Source organism: Drosophila elegans, unplaced genomic scaffold, assembly GCF_018152505.1.
Source record: "Drosophila elegans isolate 14027-0461.03 unplaced genomic scaffold, ASM1815250v1 contig_476, whole genome shotgun sequence".
In the NCBI taxonomy this organism is placed as follows: domain Eukaryota; kingdom Metazoa; phylum Arthropoda; class Insecta; order Diptera; family Drosophilidae; genus Drosophila; species Drosophila elegans.
In genome coordinates, this window is record NW_024545863.1 from 14,157,587 (window position 1) to 14,182,104 (window position 24,518).

A 24,518-nucleotide genomic window follows, 5' to 3' on the forward strand; every position below is an offset into this window, starting at 1 on the left:
AAAAAGTTTGATCCCATCATTTATTTTATTTATTTCCATTTTAATATCAAGCAGTATCTAGAAAAGCAACATTTGTCTTTAAATGGTAAGGGCTTTATTTCTGTACATCAGTTTGGGGAATTATCATACAAAGGGATAAAGGGGTGATTGCATTTAAGTTTATGTTACTGATTAGGCTAAAGGTATTTTGTATTCAACTAGTTAATAATAGATCGCCGAGCGAAGAGCCGGAGATCACTTCTTTCCGTAATGAGCGGACGGATCTACCGCGGCATATGGCTTTTGATCAATCCACTTGGTGAGGTCGACTTGTGGAATATTTGAGCACGGCATAATGGGATTCCTAGAAAAAATCGTAAGGTTCATAGACATTCAATTAAATGTACTTAAGCTCTACTTACGCATGGGAAACTGTCCTGAAAGCCTCGGGCTGCATAGATGAAATGTGGTTGCCATTGTCGCACAATAGGCGAGCCATACTCGCCTTTCGCAGCTCTTCCAATTGATCTATGGAGGTAAACGATTCCTCATTTACTTTCATGTTATTTAAAGTAATGGTTTTCAATTCACTTACCAGGAGTGAATCCAGTGAGCTTGTCCCCATTCTCGAAGAAGAACCGATCGCCCACGCGGGTTCTGTAGAACTGTTCGGTGAGGATGCACAGGAATGTGGGTCCCGCCAATGCTCCGGCCACGTGGGCCTCCAACGAGGCTCCCACAGTCAGGTCTACGTCCTCGTGACTCTCGTACAGCGACTTCAGTTTCTCCAGAATTGGGGGACTGATCAGGTCACCGTACTCCTCCCACGAATGGGCACGTCTCAGTCCGCAGAATTCCCTCATGTCGTTGTAGGAGGCCAGACCGTGATCGCGATTGCGCTGAATGTCCAGGGAACGCAGATCCGAACCGAACGGCATGTTCCTCCTGAACAGGAAGTGCTTGATCTAGACAAACAAATTCCATAGGTGAGATAGGTAAATCACATTTGATGTTTGTGCTCCCAACCTGTTTGTCAAAGTTGATATCTGTCAGCTCCTCAGGCTGTGTGGCATGTCCTCTGGTCAGGGAATCAAAGTTATCTCCCACCTCGATAATGCCGGGACGGTTGAACCAGTCGCTGAGGGTCAGAGATCCGAGAACTTGTCGCAGCTCAGACAGCAGGCTGCAATCAGATTTTTTACATTAAATTTTCAATATATCTTACAGATTAAAAACACATGTTCTATTCATTAAATTAACAAAATTAATTGGGAACAAAGGTAAACACATATATTAAAATATTCATAAAATTAATTTTACTTAAAATATGATGGACTCTTTAATGCAGATCCTAAGAATGGCATCTAAGCTTTTTTAAAGTTATATCTTCCGAAGATATCTATATAAAACATTTAATTGTTTGTTTTTTTCAAACTGCAATAAGAAAGTATAAGTAATATACGCTAAAGCCCACTGCCCTGCACTAAAACTATGCTGTGCAGAGTTTAAAAATCGAGGAACTTTTAATTGATAAAATAATTCAGATGTAACCCTCATTTGTAGTTTCCATATTTTTGATCGATTTCACAAGAAGTTTATAATTTGGATATTATCAAACGAATTTGTACATGAGCATTTAAAAAAAGCTTTACTGCTTTATCTAAAATGTTGCTATCTAGCGATATCTTTATATCTTTAAACAGTTGCTTTGATAGTGGAAGCCTTTTAAATCTAATCTCTCTTAAGGTTTTAACCTTGAACTTTATCGTAGAAATGTACTTACTCCAAACGACCTTCAATCTGGGAGTGGAAGTATCTGAAAGCGGCCGTGGCATGTTCGTTCAGCACGGATGGATCGATATTATGATCGAAGTCGTTAATATAGCTGCCTGATGGAGCCTTATAGATCAGTCGGTTCTTAAGCATATTCTCGCCTCCCAAGAATATGGGCAGCCATTCGTAGTAACTAATCTGTTGGTACTGAGCAATGTTGATCTTGCGCGCCTCCTGGAACAGCGTGCGATCATCGTAGTGGGGATTCAGGGCCGACAAATGATCCGCGATGCGGTTGTGCTCACGCAGCAGGACCGTCTGGAGGATGGCCAGTCCCGGGTTCTGGTTGACCCGCACATCACCCGCACGGTAGCACACCTCGTTGGCATCCACGGCATCGCAATCGCCGGTGACATTTCGTGAAAGTGGCATCCACTTGGCGCCGTTACGCTCCTCCACGATCATCCGACCGCCCTGGAACTCTCGGATATCGCTGTTCTGCTGAATGGAGTTGCCGTAGACCAGCGAGAGATCCAAGTAGGAGGTGACCACCGTTATCTGCTCCGCCGGACCGCCGCGGTACTGACAATTGGAGTCGCGGTCCGTTAGAGTGCGCACAAAATTGAGGCACTCGGTGCCCACCTGGGAATACGCTGGATCGTGGGGCGGCACAATAATGGCGAAGCAGGTTTTGTGGGCGGTATCCAAGCCAATCAGACGTCCATCGTCGGTGCAGCAACGCGTGGGATGCTTCTCTGTGGGAGGTGGTGTATAGGATAGAGGGATGTTTAACACCATTCTAAGGGCAACTTATATTAATAAGGATACTTACTCGACTGGGTGCCTCCCGCCTGCATGCTCATGTCGTGGGTCATAATCTGGCCCCACTGCATGTTATGCAGCGTGAACTCTGGATCGGGTACATCCTGCTCCCCGAAAGCCACCAAGGAGACCAGTCGGGCACTGGGCAGTTCGTTTCCCGACACTGATCTTGTGGGTGCCGATATGCCATCGGCATACTTGGGTGTCATCAGGCGACCATACCTAAGGGAATCATTATTGCTAATAATATGTCGCACTGGAGGTTACTTAGTTAGTTATTACCTGGAGTTGGCCACTCCCAAGCCAGGTCGCTCCAGGTGATTGCAGGATCCGTCCAGCGTACGGTAGGAAGTCTTCTCACAAACTGCAGGAGGAGCAGCACACGACACTTGACCCGCCGTGGGAAAACTGTAGCCGTAGGCCGACACCGGAGGACTTGCAGGCGCCGAAAATGGATGTTGGGGAGCGGGCGACGTGGGAAGGCTATTCCTAAGAGAAATTCATACATTGTTAATGCAAAACTATGAGCGGTATTTCCTAAGACTTACCCTATTACATAGGGAGCTGAGCCCTGGAGGTAACTGAATCCATGATAATCGGGAAAAGCTGGTTGAGGATGATTGTGGACTATATGGTAGCCCGAGGATACTTTTAGGCCTAGAGCACTTGAGACGAATCCCAAAAGGGCCAAGAGCAGAAGATCCCGTGCCCTTATCATCTAAAATTGAAGAGGAAATGTGCTAATAAGTAAGGGTTTGTCCTCTGTTAAGACAAAATACCATACCAAAATACCATAAAGCAACAAAGGAAAACGAATAATTAGAATTTCCTGATTGTAATCTTGATTTTCTTTTAAAAAATAATTTACATTTCAAATGTGTTTATGTAAAGACAAAATTGTAAATAAACATAAATCCTCAAAGCGCTTTCCACTTGCCCCTAAGTATGATAGCATTATTAAATAGTTCAAAACTTAGCTAAATAAATGTAATGCTTTAAAAAAGGTAAAATTCATTTTACAGGAGCTCTTGATTATTTGATTTATTATTTTTCTTTTCCTGTCTGAAGCAAGACATATTAATAATGAATTTCGTAGTCCTTTTGTTAACACCAGATTGGAATTTGAAATTTCCTGAATTTACAAAAATATTTATAAAGCACCAAAATTGCCATTTATCTTAAATCCTCAATGTGCTTTGCACTGGTCCCAAAGTATGATAGCATTATATTTAGCAAATCCAATTTAACGCAATAAAAAATTCAAAATGTGTGATATATTTTCCTTTTCTGTGCGAAACAAGACATAATAATCATGAATATTGTAGTCCAAGGTCTGCGCCATTTACGGCCAGCGACAATCTTTCGATATGGCATCCTGAACTACATGGGAAAAAGTTGTTAGCACACCTAACACATTCGGCAATTTACGTGGTGCAGGTATGGTAACCCACATAAAAAGCAAACTTTTTGCAGAGGTACCTCTGCGCTTGGCCAAAAGAGCATACTTTGTATGTACCCCATCGGCTGCTTAGAGCCAACACCATCGACTTGGACAAGTTGGACACATTGGACACATTTCATGTTCGCCGGCTGCAGACGGCAAGTGAACTACAACTGGAACGTTTTGCATTTTTTGCGGCAGCCGATCGATCTGGACTCCGACTCCTTTGGCTCACATATGGTCACAACTGGTTTCATCACCGTTTTCGGTGCGCATTCATTATTATTTATTGCGACATTTTAGTACGAACATGTTCATTGCTCAGGCCAGCTTTCTGGCTATTATGTATACTATATGGTATTGGCCCAAACCGAACACCCAAACAACGAGCTAAGAGCTAAAATCTGAGCACAATGAAATGGATTCAGATTCGAGTGCTCGCCGCGCAAGCGTGAAAAGTCTCATAATTGTTTTATGGCAACGGCATATTTGACCAATTTGCAAGCTACTTATGTAAACCGACCGAATCGACAGTAATGGTTAGCTTTACATAATGAATTTGTCTGCGGCCCCGTTCGTTCTGTCGACTGAGCCAAGTCATTCCCAACCTTTTCCACAAAAGGCCAGCTGCATTTGCATGCAAATCCGCATCCATCGGCAGTGGCAGCGGCAGCCGCCGTGGCAGAAACCACACAAAATAAAACAAAGCCAGCCTCTGACAATGTTTTAATTGCCATGCCGTGCAGAACAATGGACCAGACAACAATTCGAGTTCGTGCCATGAGTCTTACACTTTCCTGGACCCTGAGTCTCAAACAGATCGGTCGATTGGAGGTGGCCCTCTCCAGGAAACCCACGCCTACACTTCTAACAAAAGTGCTTGAGTACTTAATGGAGTGGTTGGAAGTCATTTGTTAATTCACTTGTTTGTAAAATTTCTATACCAAACTGGTGTTTTAAACTTCATCATAATCATGAAATTTATATTAAACTGCTTATGTTAATTTATATTATTTATATCTTAAGATGTTTTATGTTATGTGAAAATAAGTCTTTTGAAGCTAACAAATTAATTTGTTTTTTTTTTTGTATTGTAGTCTAGACTACAAAACTAGTCAACTTACTTTTAATATTTTGCTGAGTGCATCTCTTGGGTTTCTAAATTCAAATGGGGTCAGCGAGTGATTGGAACCGACGATTGGCTGGATTTTAAAAACAGCAACGCCAACGTCACCGCTTGTCAATAAGAAAAAGCGCCGTCGCGTACTCGAGTCTCAATTTGATTTTGAATTGCAGTCTCAGGCGGACACGCCAAGGCAATCCATATGCAAGTTAGCACAGAAAACAGCAGCCGTTGGTCAGGGCCGTCATCTACATTGTTGATCTTAATGAGCCGCAACTAAGCACGATTAACTGGGACATAAAAATATCTGATATTGCTATCGCTCAAATCTGTAACAGAATACATCTAGACGATATTTGGATCGTTTAGATGCACATGTATCATTTAAAATGGTCACAAGAATGGTGCTGACATATCAACATTACTCCGATCTGACCATGCAGTCCCTTTCTAAAAAATTAATGCATGCATATATTGCTTAGCAACCACAATGGCCACAAATTCTTTAAGCGAAGGCATGACTTAAAGAACTTTGGATTATTTGAAGAAAATAAACCTTTCATTTTTGAGTTTAGAAATCCATACAATTTATGAAGGTACAAATATAATTGACCAAATAAGATCGGCATCTCATGAATTGATGAACAAATTTTACAACTAAAAGCGAAATGGAAAATGATTAAATATGTTTTATATTTTAAATTTGAATTCTCCGCAAAAAATGTTATTCAAATTTGGTACCTTCAGAAATGGTACGATTTTAATGATCCTCTTTATATGTATGAACTTTAAATGAACAGATAAAAAATCACTTTAATAAAATAAGAATTGCTTTGTGAACCCTTGTTTTTACCTTGCCACCTTACCTTTTTTAATTTTTTATTACTCCAACTTCTTTGAATAATTTTAGTCCCTAATTTCGTCACAGTCTTTACATTTTTATTGAAACTATTACCTACAGGCACAAATTGTAGGCCGAAAGTTTGAAAAAAAGAATCGGCCAGACTAACCATTAAAGTATTTTTAGTACAACTACATTTTTGGTTGAAACCATAAATAATAAAACAAAGTTGTACGACTCCGAAGTCTGCAAACTATGATTTATGATTGTGTTTGATTGACTTTCTCTAAATTAAGAGCGCATACCAAAGAGTGAGTTATGGTTTTTTAAGTACTCGGCAACAAAAGATCGATTGAGGAAAATAAAAGCGTTGCGTCATGTTGACGGAAAGGGCCCAATTGGTTTTGGCCATGTCCATACATACTCTTGTGCACTCTTTATCTTTGGATAATTTCGTGATTGACATAGACCATACGTAATGGAGCCATGCACTTATATGCGCAGGTGCACCCAAAACCGAACTTCCATCAAAGGCGTGGCTAACTTGGCCAGGTCCAGAGCCAAAATTGGAAATCGCGAGCAAATTTTTTACAACTTTAACGACTTCTAATTAAAAACGAATTCATATCCCGAGCTATTTGCTGATCATTAAAGTGTAAAATAGTCCATGGGACGCCGCGCTGCCGTGATTGATTTATTGGCTGACTATGGACCATATATATATACATATATATATCTATATGACTATATCCATATAAGCCGTGCACTATAACCGGAAAGCGACAACATCATTGCAATCGGAGCACGAAGGAGACAGAGGCATGAAAAACGCGCCGGGAATACGAATACGTGGCGTGCACATTAATCGAGGACATTCCGATTTGTCCGACCGATTCAGTAACAAGCACTAATTGAAATGGCCATTGCCATTTAAAAGGAAAGTGTCCCAAGCGTCTGGCACCTAAAAGTGGCGCCCGGGGTTTGAGTTGCGCTGGCCCATCAGAAGCCTGACAGTTGCTCTGGAATTTTTGTTTTACGGGCCCCCGGCTGTCGCAACACTCGAAATCCGCGCGTTAATTACAAAATGTGTATGTGTGTGTGTGTGTGTGTGCTGTTTCAGATCAAAATTTATGCAAGGCAATGCCAGCTTTTTGTCAAAACGCTGTCAATATGCAATATGCGATATGCGATTTTATAGCCAAAGCCAAATCGTGTGATATACGTAACCAGTTAGATCACAAGATCTCGAGGGGATCGAGATCTCGTGCCCAGGCCCACGCTCTTGGAACTTCGCCTGGTCACTTATTCATTTGCCCACTTGGCCACTTGGCCGGCGAATATTTGTCTGTCCGCCGAATTTGGCAGCCATTTGGATGTTTTCACACATGCCAAATGCAATTTGCAATCGCCATAGATGCGACGCACTAATTGATTCTTTACCGTCTTGCGTCCGTTTCGGTGGACCAGTTCTGTTCCAAGTGGTAACTAGTTTTGGAGTGTAGTTATTTTTTATGTTTTGGCCCGATGCAAATTAAAATTGTCCATCAAGTGCTTCGCATTTTAGCGATCTTAATGAATTTTACCGGCTACTTGGTGACAATCGCTTTAAAACTGATTTTTATCTTATGGCGCAACGAATTTCAGCATATTGGCAAAAGAGAATTTTATCTTGTCAACTCTTAAAAACTAGTTTAGATATCTAGCAAAATTTATTTTACTCGGTGTTTTATGTTTTTTTTTTTTTTGTATATGTTTTGTTTTTTGTAAATTACTAGTCATAACTAGTTTCGGATGATGAAGTTTTTATCTGTAATAAATATCTGTCTTCTCTTTTAAAGTTTAGTTTTACGACAAGTTTTTAATGTGCTATGTTTACCAAATTACCCAATAAATATGTGCTGACTTTATTCGGTTTTGATTGATTTTTAAATGAATCAAACCTATTCAATAAGTTAATTTAATTATCTAAGCTTTTTAAATTAATTCCCTGGATTGCGATTTTCTAGTCAAAAACAGCATTAAGTTCACTGCTGATATTTAATAATCGAATTTTCTGGTTTTTGATAGGTAAATGATTATTAATACAAAATATAATAAAACCCCCTTAACAAAGCGGTGATAAATAATAACTTATTTTCGGTGTTTATAGCTAAAATACTGTAATTAACTTGGTTTATGTATATAGAAACCTTGGAGTTTACAAAATATTAAGTTAAGCTGTATAAACTTCACAAAATTGCAGATATTATTGACCAATCCTTATTTTTTAAATACTATTTTGTTATGACTAATGTGTTTGTTGAACACTTCAACATAACGGCCCATGAAACTGTAAAAAGTGATTATTTTCGGTTACATTGTTTTTTTTTTAAACAACGTTTTAAATTCGAAGCCATAATTGGTATATTTCGGTATGTGAAGCGTTCGGTATCTTTGAGCGCCCTGCCGGCGGTCACACTGCTGCGCCACATGTGAGAACCGCTCATTAAGCAACAGTTGTTTTCCGGCTCTTCGCCTGCAATTACGTTTAATTTACCTACGGTTTTATTAATCTGCTAGAGGATAATCCCCCAAAGATGGCCAGCAACTACGAGGGCTACAAGTCGCCGCTGAGCACCCGGTACGCCAGCAAGGAGATGCAGTTCCTGTTCAGCGACCAGAACAAGTTCTCCACCTGGCGACGGCTGTGGGTGTGGCTGGCGAGGGCGGAGAGCAGGCTGGGACTGGAGATCAGCGATGCCCAGATCGCCGAGATGGAGCAGCAGATCAACAACATCGACTTCGAGGCGGCCGCGGCCGAGGAGCGACTCACGCGCCACGACGTGATGGCCCATGTCCATGTCTTCGCCAAACAATGCCCAGCCGCCGCTCCGGTGATCCATTTGGGTGCCACCTCGTGCTACGTGGGTGACAACACGGATCTTATTGTGCTGCGGGATGCCCTCAAGCTGCTGTTGCCGCGCGTGGCCAGCGTGATAGCCCGACTCAGTCAGTTCGCCCAGAGCTACAAGGATCAGCCCACGCTGGGATTCACCCACCTGCAGCCGGCCCAGTTGACCACGGTGGGCAAGCGAGCCTGTCTGTGGATCCAGGACCTGATCATGGACGAGCGAGCACTGTCCCGCTGCCTGGAGGATCTGCGCTTCCGGGGCGTCAAGGGCACCACTGGGACGCAGGCCTCGTTCCTGCAGCTCTTCAACGGCGATGGCGAGAAGGTGAAGCAGCTGGACCAGTTGGTCACCGAACTGGCCGGCTTCAAGAAGGCCTATGCCGTGACCGGGCAAACCTACACCCGGAAAGTGGACGTGGAGATCGTGGCCGCCCTCTCCAGCCTGGGCACCACCATCCACAAGATGTGCTCCGATCTGCGCATTCTGGCCTCTCGCAAGGAGCTCGAGGAGCCCTTCGAGAGCACCCAGATTGGATCCTCGGCCATGGCCTACAAGCGGAACCCCATGCGCTCGGAGCGCTGCTGCGCCCTGGCCCGTCACCTCATCACCCTGTTCAGCAGTGCCGCCAACACGCATGCCACTCAGTGGCTGGAACGCACCCTGGACGACTCGGCGAACAGGAGGTTGACCCTTTCGGAGTCTTTTCTGGCTGCCGATGCCGCTCTGCTCACTCTGCTGAACATCTCGCAGGGACTGGTCGTTTATCCCAAGGTGATTGAGAGGCACATTGCCCAGGAGCTGCCCTTCATGTCCACGGAGAACATTATCATGGCCATGGTGAAGGCGGGCGGAGATCGGCAGGTGTGCCACGAGAAGATTCGCGTGCTGTCCCAGGAGGCCGGAGCCCAGGTGAAGCAGCACGGCAAGGACAACGATCTGGTGGATCGAGTGCGTAAGGACCCGTACTTTTCGCCCATCCTGGAGCAGCTGGATACCATACTGGATGCCACGACCTTCACTGGACGCGCCAGCGACCAGGTCGGCGAGTTTGTCAGGGAGGAGGTGGAACCCGTGCTGGCACGCTACTCCGAAGCCTTGAAGAGCGTTCAGGACGTCAAGTTGAACATTTAGATCCCCTTTATGTTGCCCTGTTTAAATTCCAAACTTTGATTTCGTAAATACACACGTACATTCGCACCTAATCAACTGCGTCAGCTGCTGATGCAGTCAACATTATCGCAATAGACTCAATGGGTCGATGGCAGTGGGACCCCCGTCGTGATTTGTCTTTCTGTTTTTGTTTTGCCAGCTTATTTACAATTAATATAAAAAAAAACACACACACAAAAACAAAAACCACAAGCCTCGAATCGAATCGAAATCGAGCCGACGTTCTTGATCTGAGTAAAAATATTTGCCGCCTGTGCCTTTGGCTTTGGCTTTGCCTTTCGCCACTCGGACTGACATATCACGACTCGAATCGAATGCTGCCAGCACAGTAGGTCTCTGGGTCTCATGCTGTTGCTTTACTTTTAATTATACAACATATAAACATATAACATAGCCAAGTGCTGAGAATTCTCTTGGGAGTCGCATTTCTTAGGCAGTTGCTACTGGTTGTTAGCTGGATGATATATCTCATATTTATGATCAGTTTCCACAATTAAGATTGTTTTGAAGTAATATGAAACTAAAAGTATACGACCCTATAAAATGAAATGTGCAACAAAAGTAAGCTTATCAAAAGCGCATCGCCAAGAGGTCGTTTAACTGTTGCTGTTGCTAAATGAATTATCACATTTAATTGACTGTATTCAAAACAGATAATACTTACAGTGTAAAAATGGAAACTGATTTGGAGGGAGATTATGCAATATATTCAACGTTTTTAAATGTGTGTATTATATTAATAATATAACATTTATTATTTTGTAAGCTATAATAGAAGTAAACATTCAAATTTAAAAAAAAAAACTGCATTCCCAAAATTATATTCAAGAAAGAATTAAAGTTTAACTTGTATAAATTTAATATTTTATAACTAACTAAACATCTTAAGTAACAAGTTCTATATTATTATAGAGACAACTATATATGAAAGTAACACTTTTGTTTGAGAATTTCAAAAAACTGAAAAGTAGAGAATTTCCTTAAGTTTTTTCCCTAGGTAGCAAGCTGAAATTGGCTTTTCTGTGCTTGTTTATGAGCTGTTAATAGATTTGCTTGTCTGCAATTGGAAGGCATAACAATTTAATCAAGCTGACGACAACTGGCATCAAGTTTCCTTTTCGGTTGGACTGATTGCGATGGCTATGATGGCTATGATATGATGAGCCGAACGTGTGCTGCACTTGTGCGAACGATGTGAGACAAGCACTTCGACTAATTGGGCTTAGTGTCGCGCCATGTAAAACAAAGAAATATAAATACACCGGAGACAAGGCAGCATTTTATGATCCGCTACCTGGTTGAATATTGTATTGACTGGCTGCAATTAAATCTAATGTAATTACAATGGTCCGGTTGGCACGCAAAATACGGCAGTGACAATGCCAACCAGAGCAGGGAAAACTCTTGCAATATGAAAAACGGAAGCTAAAGCTACCAAAGACAATTCGTCGTGGGGCACGCGAGATATGTGCATATGTACATATGTATGTGCGATTTCTTCATTATATCGCACTCAAAAATGTGTTACTGCAATGTCGGCTCGTTTTTCTGGATATGCTTTCACGCAATCTATTCAAAGACCGCCGCCCTTATTTCATCGCACTCCCATCGCCATTAATCGTTCGCGACCTTCTTGCCTGGGACTGGATATTATGATATTATGATGTCTGTTGGATTATAATGGTGTCTGTGCTGTGGAAAACCGGAGAGCAAGGAAGCTAATCTCGGGCTTCGTTAGCCAGTCGTGCCGCCAACTATGACAGACGCCCCGTGAATCAGCTAACCGACAAGCGGCTACGGACCAACTGAAGTGGTAATGGGGGCCAATTATGGACGGACCATGTTGCCAATTGCTGCCGTTGACCGTTGCAACAGCGTTGTTTTCGTTTTTGAACGGAGACCTTGACTTTGAAACAGATATCGACACCGCCACCGAAATCGAGGCGAATTCAGAGACTCCAGAGTTTGGCTGGAGGTGAAATGGTTTGAAACTGGTTGAGCCCGAATCGCCGATTGCATTCAGATTGGCGGGAAGCGATTGGATCAACTGCAGTTCGCCGACCGCTTTGGGCATTAAGTCATGGCAATCATCTCGCATTACCACCCGTCGTCGCCAATGCGTTATGAAATAGGAATTTAAATATGTAACAAAGCGCGTAAAATGCTTTTATTGCTGACCATAACATGAGTTAGTGCAGGTTTATTTTCATTGAACAGCATTAAATAGTCAAATATATAATAAAAAAAACTTAAGCAGATGCACTTTAAAATTTAACACGAGGCAGGTGTTTTTCTATTCGAATTTGTTTAGTTTTCTAGTTGATTTTTAATTAAAATGTCTAATCGTAAATAATATTGTTTATGGTCTTACGTTATACGTATGTCGCGAATTGCAACAAAACTATTCCTAACAACTAAAATAAGAAATTTGTTTAAATCCGTTTTATTTTAGATTAAAAATATAATAGCCTTGCCCTCTTTAATTAATGGTTAAACCAATTTTTTATTTGCGTATGACCTTAATACTCTAGGCTATTCCCATTGCTATTTCTAAGAATTAATCGTTTATTTTAGACAAAGAAGTTTAATATTATTATATTTCAGATTTAAACGATACTGTTTAGAAATCTTTAAATTATATTGTTTAAATGGATAACGTATGCCTTTAAGATAATCCTGAGCCTTGTGGCAAAGGCCCACATATTTTGAAAGTATGTGCTCATCAGCCACATTCCACAAACTCCGCAGCTAATTAAATATGCGATTGTTTAATTCGTTCGGGTAATTGCAATAATTGGCCGAGCTGGTGGTTCTTGGGCGAACAGCCCGAGCCCGCCATATGAGGTGCGCACGCGCCGCTCTGTCTGCCATGAAAGAGTCCAATGCGATTGCAGGCTGTGCCTTCGGTTTGGCAAGCCAACTTATGAACGAGCTCGAGTGCAACGCCCGTAAAAACGCCCACTTCTCTAGGTGACCAGTGGCTACGTTTCTCAAGCTATTTTTAGCCATTTAAATGCGTAATAAGTGCACACAAAATATTGTTTTTAATTGGGCATAAGCCGGTGAAGTTTGTTGCTTTATCTGTGTTTTAGACATATCTCTGGATAATTAACTGGTTTACTTTGTAGTGGCACGAGTTTATTTTTAAGATTTTTTTTTTTGCTGGTTTGCTCACGCAATTCTGGATTGAATTCATTAATGTAACTGGATTGGCCTAATTACAGGTATGACTAAACTGAACCCAGAAGTGAATTATGCACATAAGTTCCAATTATGTGCAACTTAACTAATTGAAATGGTGTTTCTTGTTTTCGGATGATTTATATAGCAGTTCCCAAAACTAATCATTGCCATTGTTGGGAGGTGTCGTGACTCGAGGCGCAGGTCTTATTATTTCCCATTCAATAATTTAATTTTATGTGAGATCGACCGACAAAGACGGATACAACCACCTGCCAAGTCGCCTGCACAGATTTACATACCTGCGGCCCAAAGATCGTAAATGACTTCTGGGTTTTGAGCTAAATGGCAGCTCAGAAAAAGCATAGCCGTTAAGACCAGCAGGTGAATGGCAAGTGCAAGATGCAATGAAATATATGAAAGTATTAAGGCACACGTCACTATTGGCTGCGTTTGCATAACAGGCTTAAGATTCCAATCGCGAGAGAAAGTAAAGCCCGTAAGCGTAGTAATTCATGAACGATCGAAAACCGGATACAAATGATCGATTTAATTGTTCTAGATGAATAATTTACCGAGTGCTTAATGGTTAGAAGAAAGGAAAATGAATTGTCCATCACGTAGAGCATATATCACAGCTGTCAGAGTCGGAGATTTATATCAAAGTACTGTGGCCGTATCACAAACACCGAATTTAGAATGCAATAAATAGAAATCAATTCGAGCCATTCAAAGGCCGCAGCGGGTGCTGATCAATGTGGTTTTTGGTATTTGGTATTTGGTTTTTATTTTTTGTTTTTGGTCGACTGGAAACCTTTGCAGAAAGACCCGCAACGGAAAACTGAAGGTCGCTCGCATTGGATCTCAAAATAATTGTCTTGCTTGTAATTAAAACATTTGTTACTTTCAACGCAATGCTTGGGTCAGTTGTTTACTGCTGAGGCACGAAGTGGTTTTTAAAAACAACGTTTGACCGTAATCTTTGTTAAAATGTGTAATTTAGAGCAGTCTTGCAAACCGGTACGTGCTTTAAGTACGTACAGCTATTGAGCTTCATAATTTGCCATTAATTACCATCATTTCATTCCAAAACCAAAGCTGTTAAGAGATTCATGTAATTTGAACAAACGTAAGCGTAATTCCGTATCATTAAATATCTTTAGCAAATAAAATAAACTATTTGCAATTGAGATTTTAAATTTTAAAATAATTACCATTGGACTTAAATCATTTGAAGCCATTAAAGTTGATTGATAGATTTAATGACTTTTTGAAATCAGTGCGCCCTTAAACCATAAAAGAAACTGTGCGCAAATGCGGTTTCTAATTTTCAAATTGCAGATAAATCTAATTAACCTCCGACTTAATTCATTAAAGGCAATCACTGGAAATTGGATTTAAACAAATCCGCTTTGATGCAAATCAATTTTTTTGTTGGTCGTAATTTTCCATTTTGGTGACCTTATTTTTGCCAAATAAAATAAAATGTATTCCAATTGTGGTTTCTCATTTGCAGAAAAAAAACCATAAATTTTTTTTCTCATTTATTTAATAGAACTTATGACGTTCTGTAAACGATTTATAGCTTGCAAAGGAAAAAACCTAAAAACAAAAACATTATTTTTCAAATCTTTTCACTTTTTTTCATGCAAATAAAATATTGATTTTAAAAATTTTGTGTTCTTACTTATGGTATGCAAAGAAAAATAATTAAAAATAAAATAGAAGATGTTTAACTAAACATGCTAATAAAGTCCTGTAAGTCCTTGGTCGCAAATATATAAAATGTAATGTAAAATAAATAACTAACTGTTTTTTGTTAAATATTTTTAAGCAGTTTGGTTAACTGTCATGCTATATTTAAGCTTCAAGCGAATATCATTTTTTTAAGTCTTACGCTTTAAAGAAAAACAATTAGAAAACAAAACCAATATATTTTTCAATATTGGTGTTTTTTTTTTATTTTGAATTTTTAATCAAACCAAAATAATTAATGTTCACTTATTTTCTTGTTTTTTTAAATGTTGCTTAGTATCTTTTGGCTTGCAATGAAAAAAATGTATTGCCACAATACTTAACATGCTAATAAAAGTCTAATAAAGCACAGACCTCAAAGTTTATTTTTTATTTGCAAAAAAAGGAAAACATTTGACTATATTTGTCCCACTTATTTTTTTTATTGTTAAATGTTTTTAAGGTTTTTAAAATTATTGGATAATATGCATTTCTTGTCTTGTTTAGAGACTTTATTTTATTAAATTTAAATGTTTTGGAAATCGTAGATTTTTCGCAGACTTCTTAGGTCATCAAATGATTGTGTATATTCGCGCTACAAAATTTCGTTAGCGCACTTTTCACAGAAACTATACTTACAGTAGCTTCAAGCGAATATCCTTTCTCCCGACGATTAATCAACAGTTTGTTTGCGAAGACAATGTAGTTCTTTCACTTTTATTGCTTACGCTTTTGGTGAAGGGGCCGGAGGGGTATTCCCTCGTGGTACGCAAACACCGTATTTACAATCCACCAATTTCGAGTGCGCAATCGCGAATTCCACGCTGAGGTGAGCAAATTGCTTTGAATTATGTTGGTTTTCGCGATTACTATTGACGTGAAAACAGTTCACTATTTAATTAGCCGCCGCAGCCACTGGTCGCAGTTTTGCACCTGCCCACCAAAATCGAGGGCTAAGCGCTAATACGTGGACGATTAAATTGGATATGCACAATGTATTGGTGCTGTACTGTATCGGTACTGTGGTTCGGATCGGTTGGTTAACTGTGGCAAAGGCCCAAGGCGAACTAACTGCGCTGCCGCTGAATTTGGGCCTTTTATAACGAATGCGCCGCGCTGCGCCTGCGCAAACGCTAAAAAAGTAGCTACAGCGTTAGCGTTTGCCAGCCGCATATCCGCGGAGAGCAGGCCGGTTCCACTGTACTTGTGTCTGCGAGTGTGTAAATCAAAAACCTCTGCCCGCTTTTTGCTCTCTGCTCCAATTTAATAGCGCTATTGAAAACACAGCCTTATGCTTTATGTAATTTATGTTCGGACAGTTGTCGTTTTTGGCCAGGACTTGCATATCTTGGGCATGTTTAACGTGTGCTTAATGTTATTGGTTATTGGTCTTTAGCGCTCAGGTGGCAATGGGGATCAGCCATCGCGTGACCTTTTTAAGTGCCTACTTCTGTAACGTGGTCACCCAGTGGTGACCTAGAAAGCTTTTCTTTCGAAAATGTTTCGAAAGCAACGTCTTGTGTGTGTCACTGGCTCTGCGTGACCGTCGTTATGGCTAATTGTTTTCATTAATTAAACATTGAGGCCGTCCTAGAGCTTAATGTACAAAAAATGGCGACATCTGCAACGACGCCCAACAAAGTTTTGTGGGAATGCAAAAATTAAGAAATGCAGTAGTGTGTTGAAAGCCAAAAGATGAATATAAATAAACCATGAAACTAACAGCGTTATAATTACTCTATGCATTTTAATTACTTTATACTGATCAAATAAATCTAAAGATAATACTTTAATTTTAAACTCGAAGTCTCTATAATATTCGTTTGTGTTTTAGATGGGTTCAATCCATCAACATACGACAGTCTGCCTGTTATTTTCACAGAAGAGCGCCCAACAGAAACGAGCTAAACGTTTCAAGTATTTATGGCCGGGAATGTTTGCTGCTGTCTAAATCAATCGTATTACCAAATCACCAAACAGTTAGTAATTACTGTCGACATTAACAAGCCGTATAATGTGTAGCCAACATTGTGGCATGGAAAAATTCAACATGCATGGAAAAAACGGTTAGCATTAGATACATTACGTTCACACACAATTGTATCTGTCAGATGCATTACCGATCGATTAAAAGTCCTATCCGTAACAAAGGTTGACAAAAAATCAGGTATCACTCATAACTTGTTCGGTTTCTGCTTGTTCGTTACAATAATATTTGTGTATAATTGATTCGGTTTGACCGTCTATTAAACTCAAATAACCCGTGGACCTGTTTGTGCGTGGCGCGTAATTGCAAAATTAATTCGTTCTAATTGGCAAAACCGCCGCAGAAAGCGAAACAATTGGGCATCGGCTGCAACTGGACAAACTCGAAAAGTTAAATTCCGAATCTGTAGCGAACAAATGTTGTATTTTCAATGTTTTAACAAGTAAGTACACGTGAACGTACATATGTCTACCGTACAGGCGAACAAGCGACCGGTTGGAGCCTTGAAACATGTGACTTCACAGATCCGAATATTGGGTGAACAGGCGCGTGACTTACATTTTCAAATGTTTTCCCCCGCAACGTGCACCCAAAAAGAGCACTTGACAAGTCACGCCCTTACCGGTTTTGAACTCTCACTGATTGGACTTTTAGGATGCACTTATGATGCTGAATTTATGGTTATCTTATGGTTACTTACGGTTTGGCGGTATTATTGCACTTAGATTTCGTCTTACAGTGGGTGTTTATTAGGTACTTCTTCTTCAATCATGGAAAATCATGTTTGCTGATTTTCCAACTCAGTTCGTGTATTATGCAAGTGGACTGATTGACGTCTGCAATTCGAAATGGAGTTAGACGTAAAAGGTATCTGGGTTAACCAATAAACATGGCAATAAAGTAGTTTAATAACCAGTTTTATATTAGGTTCCTGTAATGATAATTCCTGCCTAATTAATCATGTCAGAGCATTGAGTAAGGTAATTATGCATATCCGTTTTTAAAGTTATTCTTGTTTTAGTACAGGAAATGTTTATATGATTTTACTGAAAATATAAAATGTACATATGTTGAACATGTTGAAAATAATTAGTATTTTGTATGAGTTTGAATATAAAAGCAAGTTTAACTTTTTTTTCTGGTTTTTTAATGTATACGTATGAACACTGTTTAACATAAATGAAGGAATATTACACATAAATAAATAAGATTGGCGCATCTAAGGCTTTAGTGTGACTCCGGTCTCCAGCTATTCAAATCGGGACAGTGGGAGTCTTAGAAGACCTCGTTGGGATTGCCATTTGACTGATCGGCCTTTTGGCGAGCACGAGCCAATTTGGCAGAAAGCTCCGATGATCGAATGGTTTTGTACTGAAAAGAGTAATTCAATTGAAAATGAAAGTCAATTTAAGGTAGCTATGTATGTATGCAGATACCCACCTCGCAGAAGTTCTTTTGCAGCACGATCTGGGAGATGAGGCGGCGACTTTCCCGCTGGCCAAAGTAGCTTTCAATGGTGTGCGGCGACAGGGCGAAAATCTCCTCGCCGGTGAGCGTGTGCAAGCGCTTGATTATGATGTCCGAGAAGCCCTTGCCCCGCAGCCACTCCTCCACCTCGCGAGGCGTCGAGTTCTGCGTGATGTAGATCTCCGGCGTCTTCAGGATCTCCAGATCCTTGCGTCGCTCCCGCTGCTGCAACAAAACACGCAGCTCGTCGTTCACGTCGTCCTGCATGTAGTAGGCCTGGTCATCAGCCTCGCAATCATTGCGGGCGCGCATGGCTGTGTAAATGGGTAAGAAAAAATATCGTTCAAATAAATAACAAGTTCAAAAACATTCTCAAATTAAAATTGTATAAATGAAAGCATAATTTTTCAAATTCGGCAAGCTCATTAAGCTAAAAATGTTTTTTTTATAAAGAACAAGGCAAAGTCAATTGAAGAGACAATTGTGTAAATTTAGTTTTGTTAATGCTTTTAAACAAAAACAACTTAGGATGAACTCTAAAAAAAATTGTTTTTATACCCTTGCAGAGGGTATTATAATTTCAGTCAGAAGTTTGCAACGCAGTGAAGGAGACGTTTCCGACCCTATAAAGTATATATATTCTTGATCAGCATCACTAGTAGAGTCGATCTAGCCATGTCCGTCTGTCCGTCCGTCTGTCCGTCCGTCTGTCCGTCCGTCTGTCCGTCTGTCCGTCCGTTTATATGCAAACTAGTCTCTCAGTTTTAAAGCTATCTGCATGAAACTTTCCCAAAAGTTGTCTTTCTATTGCAGGTAGTATATAAGTCGGAACGAGCCGGATCGGACGACTATAGCATATAGCTCCCATAGGAACAATCGGAAAAATAATTGAAAAAAAATTATAACTTTGCTGTTTTTTAATTTTTTGTTTAGTTCTTCGACATATAGCAATGGTTAAATAATTCAGAATTATGGTTTAAATTTCATCAAAATCGGACGACTACAGCATATAGCTCCCATAGGAACAATCGGAAAAATAATTGAAAAAAAATTATAACTTTGCTGTTTTTTAATTTTTTGTTTTGTTCTTCGACATAAAGCAATGGTTAAATATTTCAGAATTATGGTTAAAATTTCATCAAAATCGGAAGACTATAGCATATAGCTCCCATAGGAACAATCGGAAAAATAATTGAAAAAAAATTATAACTTTGCTGTTTTTTAATTTTTTGTTTAGTTCTTCGACATATAGCAATGGTTAAATAATTCAGAATTATGGTTTAAATTTCATCAAAATCGGACGACTATAGCATATAGCTCCCATAGGAACAATCGGAAAAATAATTGAAAAAAAATTATAACTTTGCTGTTTTTTAATTTTTTGTTTTGTTCTTTGACATAAAGCAATGGTTAAATATTTCAGAATTATGGTTAAAATTTCATCAAAATCGGAAGACTATAGCATATAGCTCCCATAGGAACAATCGGAAAAATAATTGAAAAAAAATTATAACTTTGCTGTTTTTTAATTTTTTGTTTAGTTCTTCGACATATAGCAATGGTTAAATAATTCAGAATTATGGTTTAAATTTCATCAAAATCGGACGACTATAGCATATAGCTCCCATAGGAACAATCGGAAAAATAATTGAAAAAAAATTATAACTTTGCTGTTTTTTAATTTTTTGTTGGGTTCTTCGACATATAGCAATGGTTAAATATTTCAGAATTATGGTTTAAATACGCAAGTAAATCATAATTTTAATGTTTTCAAAAATATTTAATTCTTGCGATTGCTGCAAGGGTATATGAACTTCGGCTTGCCGAAGTTTGCTTTCTTTCTTGTTTGTTACAAATTCTGCCGAACACTTAATACTTTCTCTTAATCAACTTTGAGATACAATAATGCTACAATGTTTAGTGTTTAATTTGAATTAAATCTGACTTTTTATGATGTTACGGATACCATTGATTTACAAATTTGAACAGTACAGTTCAAAAATGTTTTTTAATTTTTTCGTTTTAATTTTTAATGAATGAATAAATTTTGAATTTAGGAACAAACAAAAAAAAGTATTTTTTTACCTGTTCTGGTACTAGTGTTCTAATGTTCAAAAGCTTAAAGTGATTTTCTCAAAACTAACGCTTTCAAAGTAAGTGTCTATCATAACTTAAAAACTGCTGCACCGATCGTTTTAAAATTTTCAAACAATATATCTATACTTTAGACAAGTGAGTAAAGTAAGTAAGGACCCACCTGCCAGTGCTCCTGCCGCCGCCATGTTGCGCTTGAGGGTGCCGCTGGGCGTGGGCGGCTGGCTGTCGCTTGGTGGCGGCATCGGCGGTGGAACGGGCACATTGGGCATGGAGTAGGAACGCGGCATGGCCTTTCCATTGGTCACCGGCTCCACGGGGGCGGTGTACATGGCCATTGTGTTGCGGTACAGTGGGGGGTTGACCTCCTCGCCGCCATTATCGGTCAGAGCCATCGATGCCAGGGACTCCGTGTCCCTTCCATTTGCGCCGGGCTCAAAGTTGTACGGCGTGAGCACGGTGTGCGGCACGTAGCCAATGTTTCCGTACGAGTTGCGGGCCTTCCACCAGTTGCGAGAGTCATCGATAATCTTAGAATCGGAAGAGCACCATTAATAGTAAGCCATAGTTAAGCGCTCTCGTAACTGCACAATCGATAAGATTAGGCGTTCATATGTACATGTATTCTACTAAAAACTAACAACATGCTATTGACCTCCTTTTCGTTAAGAATCTCTACCATAAGACATAGGAGATTCCCCTTATTCTTTAATATTGAGTCATGTAGATTATAAACCGTTTCATATTTCCTACCTCTATAAGTTCATTACTATTTTAACGCGTATTACGAAGCTTAAGTCTATTATCTTTGAGATAGCTGAAATCTTTTTGACAGACGTTCTAATTACGTATAATAAAAATTAATATTATTTTTAGGGACAAACAATTTAGTGACTCAACCCTTATGGGCATACCTTAATTATTTAAACTGGAATTTATCTTTTAAGTACGTCAGCAGAAAATTAAAAATCTTAAATCAAGTTTAATCAGTCGTAATTACCAAGTAAATAAACAACCTTGTAACGAGATAAGGCCAATTTAAACAAACTCTTAAAGTGATAAGTGCAGTTTAAATTATGCTAATGGCATTAGATGAATGTAACTCTCATTCGGATAACTTAATTGATCATAATTTAATGGAGCTATGTATTATTATCGTTTACGTACCTCCAAATACTCCCCCTTGGTGACCTTGAGTTCCTTGTCGTTGGTGGCCGACTTGTTGTAGGTCACCTCGGCGATCTTGACGTTGCGGCTCTCCAAACGACTCAGCCAGGTGCGATTTCCGAGACCCGGGCTCGGGGGCACGGGCACTAGGACTGGCGATGGCGTGGCGGTCTTCTTGAGGGCAGGCGCCAGGTACTGCACCTCCTCGTCCACCACCCAGTCGGGGGACCAATCGTCGTAAAATATCGGATGATACGAGCTCTTGTGATCCTTGAACTGGTCCTTGGGCACCGTCCAGTTGGGACCGAGGCTCTGCCACAGCTGCTTCTCGTTGGAGTCGAGGGTTCCGTTGAGGAAGGCGATCGTCTCACGGCGCAGGAGGGGATTGACCACCGACTCCGGCAGACCCGCGTCCACGTAGATGTCATTGCAGACGGTCACGATGGTTTGCAGCGAGATGAAGACATTGTGCACTGGGTCGGTGGACTTGGTGAAGTGGTTCTGCAGCCGAACGGAGTATATCAGTGCCAGCTTCACCTTGGCCAGAATGTCGTGGAACTCGCTCTCGATCGGTGGTCGTGATCTCAGGACCAGGAGGCCTTCCCCGTGGGGATTGTGCTGCTCCTTGCGCAGCTTCAACTCGTTGAGGGCCTCGGCGGCGTAATGAAGTCTGGCCATGAACCTCTCGATGTCCTCGAAACAGTGATTGATCACCTGCACATCCCTCTCGGTCTGCTCCTTGTCCTGGGCGTTCTTTTCCGCTGCGATGCCGGCCACAGCAGCAGCTATTCCATACTGATCCTTGGCCTGCTGACTTTGAGGTCTGTCCGGCTTGGGCAGCAGAATGGGCGTCTTGTTGCGATCCACTGTCACAGGGGTGCCCTTGCTCAGCTGGAAGAGCCAGGTGGTTGGATTACAGTGATTACTAAGCATGTGTCTACAAAACTCACCGTCTTCAAGTCCTCTACCAAATGCACTGAACTGACATCGGCCACCTAAGAGATTTAAGAGATATCAGAACTCCGATCAGTGCGAATGCAACATGCTCACCTGGAAGATGTGCATCTCAGTGTTACCAAGTGAGATTCCCGGCACCGAGAAGATCAGGATGTTGTTGTAGGACTCCTGCGGATGCTCGCTGATGAAAGCCGTTGGCTCCGTGATCAAACTGCCCGGGAAATTCTCGATCTCCTTCATCTCGCTGTCCAGCATCACCAGCCACTGACCGTTGAAGCTCATGAACATCTTGTGCGGCCAAATGCCCCCCGTTTTGTCCAGTTCGATCAGCAGCTTCATCTTCTCCTTCGGCTGCTTGATCTCGGCCTCGTTCTTCAGCTTGAAAGTGGCCAGGTGCTCCAGGGCGTAGGTGGGTTTGACCTCATCATAGTGCCCATTTGTCTGATCGACAGAGGGGGTTCCACTTTCGTAGCCGTTGCGTGGCATCCTGAATCAATGGGTAATTCGAATTTTCATTATCTATCATTTATATGTATCATTAATTCTTGGTGGTCGTCACCAATGCACCATTTCATACGAAAATAGACAATAAACTGCGCAGTTCCACACTCTTTAACATTTTTTTGATAATAACACTACATATAAACAAGGCCAATTGTCAATAAGCCATTTCAGTGCTTACATTTTGTAATTCCATGAACCAATTCACTTACAGTCCTATTTGTTAACAAAAAAAAATCATTTACTATTTAAAGAAATTATGCTAATGTTCGTTATATTTTATTTTGATTTGTAACGCTTGTAACTCCACCAGATTTGTTTTTTTCGGTATCAAGCTGTATGTATGAATGGAATAATAAAATACAAATATTTAGCTGCACTGTATGTGAAGTTTTTAACTGATTTATTATTATACGGTTTTCCCAAACTCCAGACTATGATTGGTTTGTGCAAAATATCTAAGCGGCGAACTCTGTGATAGTTATCTGACTATATGGGATATTTACCCATATTTAACCGATATGGGTCGGAAGTATTTCAAGGTCCTATTGCCTGCTTTGACCATTCCGCCGATGTGGAAGCAAAGCGTTCTGGGAAACTATTGATTCCGAGTGGGCAATGGGATCCAGATAGATAGATACCTTTACATGCAGAAGTATATAGGTTCTAATGAGAAGCAGTACCCCATTTCCCTGCGCGGTAGCCACCTGCCCGATTAGATAAACGCCATTAGGAACTGACTTTGCGATTGCCTTTGCTTTTGTTTTTGCACCTTGCTGGCATTATTTTACTTTTGCAGTTATCACAAAGCCAGGAAATTCTTGGCACATGAAGCAATCATTAATGAAAGCTCATTACATAAAGACCCGAATACAAGAGTTAATCGCGTATTTTTAGGCAGTGATTTTTGTCAATTATCTATCGCCATCGGATGGTCGATGCTTCGATTGGAGTTTTATTTATTTGTTATTCCCACTGGCATGACATCAGATCCTTAGATACCGATGTCAGCGCCATATCTTTGGCATCGTGATTTACGGACTTCGATGAACCGATGGTTTACCTTGTACTGGCCACTGCGATCTTTATTTATATATATATTTGCTCGGTTGTTTTTGGCCCGAACTCGCACTCTCGACCCGCTGCGAATCAAATTCCAACTCCAACTAACTGACGTTGGCTGGCCCAAAGGGAATCGGCGATATCAGCTGGCTCCCCCCGCTCATTAATTGATTGCCTGAAATTGTTTCAGCGCTGCGTTATCGCAAAAGCAAAAGTGTGCCTTATCTCTGCGGCGATTGTGCATCGTATCGCTTTCATACCCATTGGCACTTTTGGCAATCTTATCTCATGGCGGAGAAACAACAGAAACAAATATACCATTTCTCATA

General features: G+C 40.6%; 3 protein-coding genes across 4 annotated transcripts; 1 reads left to right on the forward strand and 2 right to left on the reverse strand.

Moving 5' to 3' along the window:
• Positions 1-71: 71 nt before the first annotated feature.
• LOC108135425 (peroxidase) lies at positions 72-16,016 on the reverse strand. The gene is made up of 9 exons (XM_017256158.2): positions 15,594-16,016; positions 3,123-3,292; positions 2,857-3,063; positions 2,585-2,796; positions 1,763-2,507; positions 1,006-1,162; positions 575-944; positions 402-507; positions 72-343 (listed from the first exon to the last, which is right to left on the reverse strand). Exons 2-9 carry the CDS (start codon positions 3,290-3,292, stop codon positions 235-237), a joined length of 2,076 nt encoding a protein of 691 aa, XP_017111647.1. The 5' UTR covers positions 15,594-16,016; the 3' UTR covers positions 72-234.
• Positions 8,483-10,106, forward strand: LOC108135431 (adenylosuccinate lyase). Its single transcript, XM_017256171.2, has one exon. It carries the CDS (start codon positions 8,556-8,558, stop codon positions 9,999-10,001), a length of 1,446 nt encoding a protein of 481 aa, XP_017111660.1. The 5' UTR covers positions 8,483-8,555; the 3' UTR covers positions 10,002-10,106.
• Positions 16,017-18,065: 2,049 nt separating the features above from the next.
• On the reverse strand, positions 18,066-24,312 carry LOC108135673 (epidermal growth factor receptor kinase substrate 8). 2 transcript variants are annotated; one of them, XM_017256520.1, is made up of 7 exons: positions 24,191-24,312; positions 22,720-23,113; positions 22,620-22,664; positions 21,670-22,560; positions 20,666-21,032; positions 18,382-18,722; positions 18,066-18,312 (listed from the first exon to the last, which is right to left on the reverse strand). In XM_017256520.1, exons 2-7 carry the CDS (start codon positions 23,110-23,112, stop codon positions 18,217-18,219), a joined length of 2,133 nt encoding a protein of 710 aa, XP_017112009.1. In that variant the 5' UTR covers position 23,113; positions 24,191-24,312; the 3' UTR covers positions 18,066-18,216. The 2 variants fall into 2 exon arrangements, with proteins under 2 accessions (XP_017112009.1, XP_017112001.1); XM_017256512.2 differs by lacking the exon at positions 24,191-24,312 and adding an exon at positions 23,634-23,745.
• Between the last annotated feature and the right edge of the window lie 206 nt (positions 24,313-24,518).

Coding starts and splice junctions, on each gene's coding strand:
- LOC108135425 (XM_017256158.2), bottom strand. CDS start 3,292: ATGATAAGGGCACGGGATCTTCTGCTCTTGGCCCTTTTGGGATTCGTC. Junction 2,797..2,856: donor TTGGGAGTGGCCAACTCCAG/GTAATAACTAAC, acceptor TGATTCCCTTAG/GTATGGTCGCCTGATGACAC. Junction 945..1,005: donor ATATCAACTTTGACAAACAG/GTTGGGAGCACA, acceptor TTGTTTGTCTAG/ATCAAGCACTTCCTGTTCAG.
- LOC108135431 (XM_017256171.2), top strand. CDS start 8,556: ATGGCCAGCAACTACGAGGGCTACAAGTCGCCGCTGAGCACCCGGTAC.
- LOC108135673 (XM_017256512.2), bottom strand. CDS start 23,692: ATGGTCAAAGCAGGCAATAGGACCTTGAAATACTTCCGACCCATATCG. Junction 22,665..22,719: donor CTGAGATGCACATCTTCCAG/GTGAGCATGTTG, acceptor TAAATCTCTTAG/GTGGCCGATGTCAGTTCAGT. Junction 21,033..21,669: donor CCAAGGGGGAGTATTTGGAG/GTACGTAAACGA, acceptor TCCGATTCTAAG/ATTATCGATGACTCTCGCAA.